This window comes from Chroicocephalus ridibundus, chromosome 1, assembly GCF_963924245.1.
Source record: "Chroicocephalus ridibundus chromosome 1, bChrRid1.1, whole genome shotgun sequence".
NCBI classification, from domain to species: domain Eukaryota; kingdom Metazoa; phylum Chordata; class Aves; order Charadriiformes; family Laridae; genus Chroicocephalus; species Chroicocephalus ridibundus.
The window spans coordinates 118074337-118087194 of record NC_086284.1 but is presented as its reverse complement, the minus strand read 5'-3'; the positions used below and the strand labels follow the sequence as shown (position 1 = coordinate 118087194).

General features: G+C 47.3%; 1 protein-coding gene across 1 annotated transcript; it reads left to right on the top strand.

The window, feature by feature from the left end:
- The first annotated feature begins 699 nt into the window (after nt 1-699).
- On the top strand, nt 700-12621 carry LOC134521661 (uncharacterized). Its single transcript, XM_063348361.1, has 6 exons — nt 700-893; nt 1748-2023; nt 4010-4258; nt 7631-7768; nt 8386-8505; nt 9958-12621. The coding sequence occupies exons 1-6, from the start codon at nt 833-835 to the stop codon at nt 10116-10118; spliced, it is 1005 nt and encodes a 334-aa protein (XP_063204431.1). The 5' UTR covers nt 700-832; the 3' UTR covers nt 10119-12621.
- The last annotated feature ends 237 nt before the right edge of the window (nt 12622-12858 follow it).

The window sequence follows — 12858 nt, the reverse complement described above, 5'->3', positions numbered from 1 at the left end:
CTCGGCGCTCAATGCAAAATGCCAGCGTGTTTTAAGCCATCTCAGTGAGTGCGAACGGAGTATCTCGTCCTGTGCTGTAGATAACTGGTTCACGGTGGTTCTTCAAGACTGGCTTTTCAGACTCATCTCTGGGACCTTCACTCCAAACAGAGCCGGCGTGGCTTTTGGGCTGCATTCAGTCCAGTTTTGCGATGCAAGGGGCAGCTGTACAGAGCCTTTTCCTGCATGGCAGGTACCATTTGGTCACCAGAAGAGCCCAGCAAAGTTCAGGCTGGCGACATAGCCTTTGTGTACAGAGGGAGAGCCTTCTCCCACACCTCCTGCTGGTGAGACTCTCCACGAGTGATCGATTGCGGTTGGCATTTTGGAAAAGCAGCTGGTCTGCATGCGCAGTGCTTCGTCCGACTGGACTGATTCCTCTTTCCTGGTTGGGGATGCTGTACTTTGATAAACTGGAAAGAGGTGAAAGAATAAATAAGTGTTTTGCCTTTGCCCAGTCTTGGCGTTAGCATCTTCCTAAATGGGATGAGCTGACCAGAAGATATTTTTCTCTCTCCTCACCACTCAGCCCTATTCTCACACTTGCAGCTAGCTCCAAGGTGTGGGACTTTGCAGAGCACATTGTGGCTCGTGTTGGTTCAGCCCGAGTTCAGTCACCCAAAACCTTGCAAGTCTGTTTTGAAACATTATTCAATCTGTCCACTATGGAGTTTCTTTTTTTTTTTTTTTTTTTTTTTCACTCTTGCTTCTGACATCATTTCCTGAACGCTATATTCACCGAGCTCTGTAGCCGGATCGCCTTTTCAGCATACGATGCAAGGAGCTCTTTAAAATGGATTTCAGCTCTCCTTTTACTCTGCAGTGCTTGCTGTTGATAATAACTGTTACTCATGGTAAGTGGGATTTTTCTTTATGAAGCTGGCATAGATTTGCCTAGATGAACAGACACCTTAATTTTTCCCCAGGATCTTTTAAGGACTCTACCAGACTTGGGGAGACATCAAATAGTGTAACTGCTAATGCATGAAAGAGGCAGTCAGACCAAAGTGAGACAGATTATCTTTTTCGTAAACGAATGATAACTAACGATATAGTACTTTCTCAGTGTACTGCGTCTGTAAAAGCATTTCGGCGGAGAATGTAAGGTCCTTGTACGCAGGACACTGGCTGGAGGGGCTTAAGAGCAGCGTGGTCCTGCTCCTAATGCTCGGTGTGACCTTGGGTTGGTGCTGAGCGGCTGTCGCCTTGCCATTTACCCGTCTCTGATTTGTGTACAGCAACTTAATAATGTGCAAGGATACTGTGAGACTGCTTCAAGTTAAAACTGCGACCTTACGCTTTGGGTAAAAGCAGGTGTGCAGGCAGCAGGTTTTTTTGCCACCCTCTGTACAAGATCCATGGCATCGACTCCCTGAGGATCTTCCTTTTAACAGTCTCTCAGCTCTGAGCGGGGGTGGTAGTGATGGTCATGTTGAATTTGGGGAGAGAGAAGACCGGCTGCTCAGCCTGTTGTCAGCCTCTGCGCGTGGTGTGTGCACCACTCCCATGTTACCAGAGGGAATGTTGGCCTCTATAGAAGGCTTCCCACCCCTCTGATTTTTAATTACTGGTGACCCCAGCCTGTCACTAGGGCTGGGTCTGTTCCTCTTAACGTCTCACCTGGGCATTTTCCTTTCTGGGATGCATCTGAGAGGGGATGGATGGACACAGCAAGCTTGCTGCTCACACTTTCTGCCTCTCCTTTCAGGCTCTGTTACCTCAACCGGTGTGCTCAGCGGCGGCTCAGCAGTCTTTTCTGTGGGAATTCAAAGTCTGCAGAACCTCTCCAAAATGACCAGGAGGGATGTGAGGTGCTTCACAGCTGTCTTAAATGATACTTTGTTGGCTGAGTGCGGCACTTCTGCCAGATGCCTGAACTTGCAGAATGGCTCCCTAGTGCTGAGGAGTGTGGATAAAGAGGACGAAGGAAAATATGAGTTTGTTTTTCACAACATCACCAGATTTTTTACACTGGAAGTATTTGGTAAGTGGCCTTCTTAGCAACAAACAGCTTTTTGAACTTGTGAGCCTGGCTGGAAGCTGGTGCCTTGAAATTCTTCCTGAGAGAACGCTTGAGCTTGCAGGAGCTATAGGTGCCTCTGGAACAGCTTTGTAAGTCTCTGGTACCTCAGGGAACAGTAATGGTGAGCGTAAATTAAGGGATCGTTTTTGCATCCGTCTTGGCAGTCTCTTCTGTCTGTTGAGCCTTCCTTGAAGTAAGCAGTCAGTCGAGCTACACTCTATTTTTCCCTGATGCAAGAGACACCAGCATGAAGTGTTTGTAAAGTTGAGCCTGCAGTATGTAGACATGTAGCTGGAGATTTCAGTCCATTTGCAGAGTACTCTGCCTGATGGCTCTCATGAAAGCTCTCACTGACAGCATTTTGCTGCCTGTGGGCACGCTTCCTTAAGGAGTTAACCCTACCTGATTTGGCTCTGGAAACTGAACTGGACTTCTGTGCAGGTCTGGGTTGACATGTGCTGGGTTTTTCCCCTGCTTCATGCAGCCGAAGAAAGGTACTAAAGGAATCTGGGTGTGACTTTCTGATTCTTATCTGCCCCCGAGCAGCTTGGAGGTCAGCATCGTCTGGGTCTGTTCGGACACCAGCAATAGGTCCGTTACCGTGCCAGTCTCCCTGCTGTCCTCCCCATGGCCTCAGAATGGCTGCTCCCCTTCATGTGCCTGCTCATCCATTTGCAGGGTGAGAAGACAGAAACAAAGTCGCTTCAGTACAGGATCCAGCTCATTGCTGGGGTTAATATGGAGAAGGCTTAAATGGGTTTGCCCTCCTGCTGAATAGTGTGCCAGCCAGCCAGCGACCAGTGCTCTGGTCCTCATCTCCACCATTCCTTTTGCAGGGCTTTCACTTACACAAGCTTCTAAAAGAAACTGAAGCGTATGAAATGGTAATGAAAATGTCTGAGCAAACTGGTCTCAGTGAAGACAAATGAATGCTTACACCTTTCGGGTGCGAACAGGCAGAACTGCCACGGAGAGTCGGTCAAAGATGTGACTCCTTGGCACCAAGATCAGGGGCTTAGAGTGGAAGTAGGCAAAGACTGCAGAAGTGTCCTGGATTTAACCTCCATTTCAGTGGATTTGCTTTGGGAACTTTTGTGTCCTCCCTGTGTTCTGTTGCCACACCTAAGTCAGGGCAACAATTTCACAGCAAAGGTATTCCTGGAGGCAGCGAATTTTAGCTGAAGATGATGTCCTAGTTGAAGAAGGTGATTTCTGAGCTTATTTACATAGATGTTTGCATAGACGTTCTCAATGTGACTCTTCCTGTCATAAAACCGTACCACTTCTCTGCCTAGTCTATATTTGCAAAGTGGCAAATGCAGGAAATAGGTTGGCTCATTGTAGTAGACTGAGAGAGAGGAATTCAGGAAAATGTAATAAAATCTGTGATTCATTACATCATTTTAAATTGTCCTAGTCTGGGTCATCCTATCTAACTGCAGGTGTCCGGTGGTGATACCTATGTTGGGCATGATTTGTACTCGTTCCTCTCTAAAATGGACAAAGAGGCAGAGTTGACAGCAAAAGTACAAACCTCTGGTGGAGGAGAGTGCCGAGTCTCCTCTGAAGCTATGTTTATCTTCTGATTACAGAAGAAGCCTCTGGCTGGCAGGTGCTTTGGGTGTTTCCATCATCCTCCCAGATCAGGGGCTTTTAGTTTTTGCTTTTCCCAATTTCAATAAGGAAAATGAAGAGATGCGAGATTTTTGTGGCACCCCCAAAATAGGGATCAAGAGTCACTAGCAAGGTTGGGCAGGCACTGCTAAGCATTTCGGGGCTGGGGGCAGGCTCCAAAGAGTCTGGTTACTTACTTTTGTGCTCCCTGGCTACCAGTAAGTGTGGTGGTAGTAAGACTGCCAGTAAGGGATGCTCATGTTCACTGATGAGTCCGCTCCTCACCTCTCTCTTTCCTCCCTGTCCCCATTGCCCTGTGCTGTGTGTGACCAGAGCCAGCCATTGGTATCCAGTGCTTCCCTAATGGGACTGGAGAGCTGTCCTGCGACGTCAGCAGCAATGAGAGCACCAGCTTTCGGTGGCTCCTGAATGGCACCGCGCTGAGCGCCCCTGAGGCTTGTGTTAAGGATGGTGGGAAGAAGGTTCGCCTGGACAAGACCGTTCCCGGGGAGTTTGTTTGTGAGGTTTACCACGGTAACAGTGTCACGAGGACCAGGCCTGTTGTGCTGTCTTGCAGCTATGGTGAGTAACAGCGTCTCCAGAAAATCTCCCTTTTGGTCTCTTGCAGCATAAAACTAAGGAATTGCTGCTGTCTGCATAATACCGAACTCTTCTGTCCTCTGGCAGCTGCTTTCCAGACTTACCACATCCTCCCTTTAGAAAGTGTCCCCTTGACTTCCTGCTCCCTCCTGCCTCTCAGACTGACACAGCCTATGGCCACAGAATGGATCAAAGTTTGTTACCCAGCTCTGCAGCAAAAATGGATCTCTTTCCCTACTTCCCAGTGATGGAGACCTTGCACCCTCCTGTGCACTGGTTCTCTATGCTGGTTTAGAAACACAGTCTGCTTCCTACTCTGACATTCATCCATTACCCAGCTGGCCTTCCAGTTTCCGCAACAGCTCTTAAAAACTCCTCCACTAGTTCAGCCTTGTTGCTGCTGGACTCAGCTGAGGTGTTTTGCTTTGCTTTGTCTCCTTTTTTCCTTATCTAGGCCGGTTGCACAGGGTTTTACCAGTCTATACAAATGTCTTTCCATCAGCCCCACACCATCAGAGGTGGGGTAAAGACACAAGTCATTTACTTATGAAATGTAGGGCTTTTTCCCTCCCTGCCCTCCTTGGCTGTGTAGTTCTGTGAGAAGGCTGTGACTTTATCCATTTGCAAGCTATCCATAAATGCCGAGTAGCCTGCTCAAATGAAGCCATAGTTTAATGAGACAGAAAATCCATATCCGATCAAAACTGATGGACCTTAATGATGCAAAACACTGGTCTTGTTGTAAGCTCACATTTATTTTAAAAAAATAATTAAAAAAATAATTAGATATCCTTGGGTGTAATTTCACTTGCTGCATCTCCGGTAGTGAAGGTTTTTCTCCTCTCTGTCAGTGAAGATAGTCATCAAAACCACATCAGAGTGGCATAATTTAACCATAAGGTTTTTGACTAATTTAGCTGTAATTAATTTAATCACCTTTGCTCCTAGAATAATTGTACTGTGCAGTAGAGCCTAGCGTTTTAGAAATTGTCTGAGGCAATTTCTCCAGCTCCACAGCAAAAACTGTCTTCTGTTCTATGTTTGGCATACAGTTGGTGTGAAAGCAAAATTACTGATTTAAACCCGGTGTCGTGTGCTGGCATTCAGTACAAACACGCTGTGGGCAGTTCCTGCCTGATCATGTTGGTGCCGCTGACCAAGCTGTACTACTAGTTTGGCAGTTGTGATTGTGGAGCAGTGTGATGTTGATTTTGTCCAGTTAAATTAGTCAGAGGTGGTTCAGTGTAGTCAAACCCAAGTTGGCTGAGGCACTGGGGAGTGAGGCTGCGAACGTCCCTGAGCTGTTCAGTCAAGCCCTGTGATAAATCACGGGAGTGCTGACAGTTAGTATTGTTTATTCTGGGTGGCTGCCCAGTCCCCTGGGTGAGATATCGGTTCCCCATTTCCTCTTGAAAAGCCCACAGGGGAGTTTAGTGATAGCTCCTGGGATGGACACGCGCTCGAACACATACTTGGAAAGGTTCTGAGAGCAAGAAAGTAGCAGCGATTCTACTTTTTAGTCACCAAATGCAACCACATTTGTAAAAAGTGAACTAAAGCAGTTCGGAAGAGTAAAATGAACCGAAGAGAGAAACGAGTACAATTAGATTAATTAAAGACTAATTCATTATTTTTGTGGGTTGTTACAGGCAAAGGGCTGAATATAGTTTTTCCACTGTAGGTATAAGATCTGTGTAAAAGCACCTATTGAGGCAACCTGTTGGTTGGTGAAATTAACTTTGAATAATTGTCAGCGTAAAACAATTTGGCAGAAATATTGTAAACTTCCCAGGCACGAAAGGGCTCTGATCACGCAGGATCTAAAGGAGAGGATTCAGAAGTTAACAAGTCAACATATATAAAAGGCTTTTATTGATTCAGTACTTTTTTATTACTCGTTTATTACTGATTTTTAACAAAATATTTTCTGTCGAGAAGACCTTTTTATCGAATGGCAAATTTTTAGGAAAAAATATTCAGGAAAATTTTTTTCCAACATATATTTATGCCTTTGACAATATTCTCTAAGCTATCATCAAAAATGAAATAAAATTACTTGGGAAATGATTTCTCATTTGCTGAAAGTTTGAGTATAGATTTCTTGAACTTGGTAACTGTTCCTAAAGAGGCTGGAACAAGCACTCCGAAAATACTTTTGAGTATTTGTGATTTCAGGCACAGGAGCACCTGTCTACAGTTGTTTTTACTGTTCTGGTAAGTATGTGGACTATGAAATGTAGTATGTCCTGGAATATTTGAAACACTTCCCAGCCTCTGGGGACACACAGCAATTTGTGCATTTGGGGGTCTCGAAAACAAGCTCCCAAGGAGCCTGTTAGTTTCTGTAGTGCAGTCCTGTGCGGGCGTGTGCATTAGCCAAAAAGAAGCCAAATGATTAAAAAAGCGATGGCATAGGTTTCCCTGAGGAGTTTTAAGGAATTTGTATTATAGTGACAGTTGAGCTGTATGTTTTTTTTTCATATGGGAAGAAAAGTTTTCCTACTGGCTGCCCCAGCTTGGAGCACATTGTCTTGGTGAGGGAGGAAGTCTGGACGGGTCTCTTTCTTCTGCAAGTCTGTGATGCCCTCTACCAGCTTCCCTGCTCAGCAGCAACATACCTGCAAGTCCAACCCATCACAGCAACCCTGAGCAAGGGGCTCTGAACTAGGTAGTAATTAGCACTGACTTGTGTGTGGCCTTCTGCTCAGCCATCTGCAGCCTTCGCCTCCTGCTAGGCATTTCGCATGATCTCAGTTAGGAAGGGGAATAAAGAGAAATCCTTCCCCGAGCAGCAGTGATGCCGGTTTCCAGCAGCTCTGGCTCGGGTGGATGGCGTTTCTGGTGCCTGAGGAACTGCAGGCTCTGATCAGACTTGCTTAGAGGTTGGCGTAGTTGTTACATGCCTGTCCTGAGTGAATTCTCTGCGGCCTAATACAAGCTCTGAGGGTAGACTTTGCAGCTTTTCTTTCACCACGAGGTGCTGCTTAGGTCTCCCTTTCCTCAAATGCCAGTTTTCATAAAACTTGTTGAAATGTGATATCTTCCAAACTGCCATCTTCCCTGTTAAATTTGATTAAAACTTAGGAATTATTTTAGGTGTTACTGGTCAGATTAGGCAGAATCACATGCACACAGCTTAGTCACACAAGCCTCTTCTCTTTAACAAAAAATTCCATACCATAATTAAACGATGTGACATAAATCACGATGTGCCACAGTTCACAGCGTCAGCTCGCCTGATCCAAACTGACGCAACAGTAGTGACTACGTGCTCTAATCTGGCTGCAGAGTTCCTCCTGTTTGGAGAAAAGCTTGTCCACCCTGGTAACTAAAAATGCCATGTCCTTCTTGCAGGAGACCTGCTGCAGTACCCCTGGTTCATTTACATCCTGGCAGGGTGCGCAGGCGGTGCGGTTATCCTGGTGGTGGTTGTGTCCTCAGTCATATGTTGCTGCATGAAGAGGAAACACAAATTCATCCCTGTGCCTTCAGGTGAGTGGAGAATGCTGTTTCCTCCCTGGGATGAGTCTCACAGGGGAGCGTGTTTGTGCAGGCTGGGGTTGAAATAGCCTCAACATAAACTGGTTTCAGCTGGGTGGCTACTTGTCTTCCAGCCAGCCCTCCCTTGCCCGGGTAGAGCAAAAAGCTGCTTGCTGATAGGCAACTGTTACAAGCAGCAGAGTCTTGAATTAAACCTTGCTTTTCCTTTTTTTTTCACCTCACGCTAGCCACCGTGTGCTCCTGGCCAGAGAGAAACACAGTGAAACCTTTTCTATGGGCAAAAAAATTGAGCCTCATTCAGGTCTGATCCTGAATGACCTGAAGGCTTCTAATGGTAGTCCTTTGTCAGCACCAGCCCTTGAGTGCAATCTGCCCATGCCCAGTGAGGCCACCTCAAGCTGTGATCCTGCCAGCATGGCCAAGATGGTCTCTGACAGGTTGGCAGTGGCCTGCTGTACTTGACATCTGTCTGCTCCGGGAATGGAGCCAGCGCTGCATGAGGAGGAGAAGCAAGCATGTGTTGGTAGTCTGGCCTCGTAACGATTGTGCCAAGGCTGCTGGGATGTGGGGGACCTCCCTCCTTCAAGTCTCTGGTTTTGCTTTTACAGAGGAGGAGAAGGATGATGGACTAATCATGTCCGTGGTCTCCAGTGAAGGTGTGAAGAGCCCCCCCAACGGAGACCATGTGGAGGCTCAAGCCGCCCAAATCGACTGCCCTCCGAAACCTGGTGGGTCCAGTGACTTGTTTTAAGTCATACAGATAGCTCATTTGGGAGGGTGAAGGACAAGATGGATGTGTGTGACTGGTGGGGGAGGAGCTGACTGTGTAGAGGAGCCTGGGACTCACTAGCGCAGGGAAGATGCTGCGTCTTGTCCAGACAACAGAAGTTGCAGCAGGTCATTTATCAGTACCTTACTCGCGCTCGGCTTCTGCGCAGGAGGAGCTCTTGCCCTCACCCAGCCATGAGATGTAGTGGCAGCCATCTCATAAGCATCCTGCAGAGGGTGCTGCCAGCAGACTGCAGACTGTTCCAGTATCTCCTGTGCTAAAATACACATCTCAAAAACAGCAACCCTTCAAAACTTAGCAGTTTTCCTGCAATTTTATCACACACACTCCCTTCTCATCAATAACATTTTATAAGAGTCGGCATTGTTTTTGTAAGCAGTCGTCTTCAGGACAGCATCCAGCAATATGCTGAGCTGTAAACACAGCTAAATCCCATCAAAGTCAAAGGCTTGTGTATTTCCTTAAATTGGGGCTAAAGTGGGAATATGCTCACATTTTAAATCCTTCAAAGAAATCGAGAATAAAACCCCACAGCTTTAGCACAGTATGGTCAAGAGAATGCAGCGATAAAAATCTTTCAGAAACCTCCTGTTCTGTGAGGGCTTGATATTAATACTCCACTTTTTGCATTATGCTTCCCTCAATTTTGTTTCACAAACATGAATGCTGGCAACGCCTTCCCTAGTAATGCACCGTCATCAGCTGAAGTAGGTCTAGCAGAGATATCATGAACTGGAGCAACTTTACACAGGTCACAGCCTGGTCTCAGCACCGCTGGCTCCACTTCTGGTATCCTTCACTGTACCATGCGCAGCCTCTCAGCAGCTCACCTATGCTTTATGTCTTAACTTTGATGCTGCTTTCCTCTGCTTTCAAAATATTAAATGCTACTCATGAACGTAGTGCAAGATAGAAAAGAAAAAGGTGTAAGTCATTCAGGTCATTGTTTAATATTAATATACTTAAAGTGTAGAACTTTTTTTTTTTTTAATAAAAAATTTACACGTTGTCAGTTTGACTAACAGAATATCCCATATTTAAATTTTCTACAAATGAGTTAAAAGCAGAGGTGTGCGTGGAAAGTATTTAGGTGAGAACATACTAAATGTGTGCTGTTAGCCAGCTTTAATTACCCAGATGTAACCGCATAGATTTGGCGTTGGTATTTTGGTATATTTTGGGCAGTTGAGCACAGAGAGCTTCAACACCAGAGTGTCTAAAGCCACGATGGACAGCTCAGTAAAGGAGTGGTTACAAAGAAAATTGAAATTTGGCTTGCAGACGCCTGGGGAGAGGGGACTGAGCGGGTTAGGTAGCCTGCAGCATCGTGGACCGTGAGGAGGATTTCTATGAGTGGGTACTTACAAACCGTTTCTCCCTTCTTTTCCAGATGCTGCCCAGACTGGTCAAGGTGTTGAGCCCCAGCCGTTGGTGGAAGAAAACTTAGCAGTGGAGATAGAGCCTGAGGAAATGCCAGACCCAGAGGTCATAGTTGATGTGGAAAGCCAGGAAAATGCCTCGGACTGTTTCCCGGATCCAACTGATGACTGATCTGGCATGCTTGCTGTTCCCTACCCTCTCTTGAAGCCTACGACACCTGTCCTTTGCATCCCATAGTCTCATTGTGTGTAAGAATTGGTACAGAAAATTTTGTCAGGGAAAAGACGTGAGGTGTCAGACCTGGTAACCTCATTTTAAAAAAAAAAAAAAAGGACAAAGAAAATACAAGGAAAAGCACATGTGTGGCTTCAAGGCCGCACTGCCGTCAGCTGACAGGTTCACTAACAAACAAAACTGGGCAGCTCTTTGATGCTTTGCCTGTTAATAGACCTGCAGCTGAACTGGGGAGCCCTAGAGGACAGCCTGAAATGAGGTGGGTGGTTCCTTCTGCGCCCTGCCCACCCCACGCCTTGCCATGCCTTTGCCCATCGGCGGTTCCTGCCAGGGACAGGCACAACAGGCAGACTGAGGTGGCCTGCCGGTCCCAGACAGAAACAAAGACCTGCCAGACATTTCCTGAGAAAGTCTCTTCTCAGGAGATTTCAAGGCATCTTTCACAGGCCCTGTAAATAAAAAGAAAGCCCGGTGGAGTTTTCGGCTAGGTATCTGCTGTGCCGGGTGTTGATCTGAATCACTCCTCTGAGCTCCTGACCCTTCGTGATTTGGCCCTCACCGCTTTGCTGCCTGGGGTCGGGAGTGGTGGTAGGGGCTGCTGCCTGCAGACCCCGGGAGGTGACGCTGGCTGGCCGGCCTTTTGCTGCCCTGTAATGGCAGGGGGCTACCGGTTTTACCTTTTGCCAGAACCTAACTGCTCGGGTTGCCAGTGAGTTAAAACAGCTCTGTCGCTAGCTTGCTTGCTTGCAGCAGAAGGGTGCTTCGGGCTTGGGTGTGTAATTTTGGCAGAAACGTTGATTATAATGCTGAGATGGTTCATCAGTGCAAGCGTTAGTGCCTTTAGTGTAATGATGTAGCTACTACAAGCTGATAAAGCTGGCCATCTGCCTGCGCGTGTAGGCTTTTTCAGCGCTGTGCGATCTGCACAGACAGTAGCAATTTTTAGAGTCTCTTAGGCAAGTCTTGCTGCTATGCACGTCCTGTTCTGCTCAGGGGAGGTTTGCGAGTGGAGCAGCTGGGGTAGACCTGCAGGGGAGAAGGACGAGGCGAGGGCAAGGACTCGGTCCCAGGCAGCAGGTAGCTGAGTCCCTGGCGAAGCTGCCAGGAGCTGCAGGGCTGTCGGGCCACAAGGGAGGGCTGCAGGATGCACTGCCAGAGCAAGGTATTTACTGTGTAAGTGCATTTTGGTAGTCGGAAGTGAGGTGCGTTGGTGTTAAACTAGCCTAATGGACTAGAAAGGCGCGGTAGAGTAAAAGCAGAGGTGGTACAGATCGAGGACGAAAGGGATGGGGAGATGTGTATTGCATTCCTCTCTTCCCTTGTCATTTTGTCCCTGTTTTATATTGTGCTGACATTGTGCCATGAATGCCTTGGCAATGGATTTGAGGTGTGCCTTGTAAATGCCACCCAGCGAGGTCTGCACGTACCCCGTCAAAATCAAACCCGAGCTGGACGCTTCTCTCCCAGGCGGGGGAGCTGCATGCTTACCTGCAAGGCCTTCGTGTCTGTGTACATGGCAAAGCTCTGCATCGGTGACGCCCAGCCATAGGTGGTTGCTCTTGTTGTTTCCTTGTCCTGTGACTCTGTTTAGAAGATTTTTGGATCTTGTGTGCTGTGTTTGGCGGTGATTTCAGCCTGTCTCTGCTTTTTAAGGCTGCCGTAGGAAGCAGATTTTCCACGGTAAGAGGGAGATAATAATTCTTTTCCTCACGGTGCTGCGCTATCTCCTTTCAGTACAAACATTCCTCAAAGGTTGTGAGTTGAATGACAGAAACGTGACGCCGAGGGCTTGGGGTGGCAGCTGCCTGTAGGCAGCACAGTGGCAGCGACGCTGGGTGAACAGGGGCCAGCGTCACCGAAATGGAGGAACTTAGTCAGCTTTGCTTCTCTTCTGCACTTTCCGGCAGGGGCAGGCAGGGGACAGTCGACTCCAGTACATGCTTCGAAGGCTGAATGGTGCTCTGAGCTGCACCAGAGCAGATGCCAGTGTTTTGGATGCTGAGGGTGACAGAGCTGGGCCAGTCTTGTCCTGCTGGGCTGGTGTATCCTGACTCCAGGTTGCCCTAGTGCTGGCTTGCTGCTGCCAGCCCCGTGAGGGTCTGGGGTGCCCTGGCAGCTGTTAGCACCAACAGTGGTGTAACCCCAGTCTGGGAAGGCTTTTTCCCATTGAGATGAGAATCTGAGACTCGAGAAGTCTTTATGAGGCAGATAGGACATGGCTGGTTTTCTGTCCATCCATGCTGAAGGTGCCATTCAGCCACAGGGCAAAGGTTTCTGCTATCGTGAGGTCAGGAGAGAAGTTGTGCAGCCTGTGCTCTTCCTTCAGCTGTATGTGTTTGTGCCCAGCTATTGTTCTTTTTCAGTGGTTTTTTTTTTCTTTCTTTCTCTTTTCCCTGCAATGACTTTGTTCCTAATAAAAAGATCTGTTTTCTAACTTGTTTTGGAAATGTTTAAGTTCTGTTATTTAATAATTGTTTCTTTATGGTTTTCATTGAAAGTGCAGGCTGGTTTCCAATTTTTCATCTGGCCAAATAAAGGAAGGGCGATAACAAGTTACTGCTGAGTAAAGCTGGCTTGGGTAGTCTAGGGAACAGGCATCACAAGGGCATCCGTTTGTAAATCAGTCCAGGAGAGGTTGTAGGACAGCAGCACATAACTAGTCCCCACCGGAGCCTGT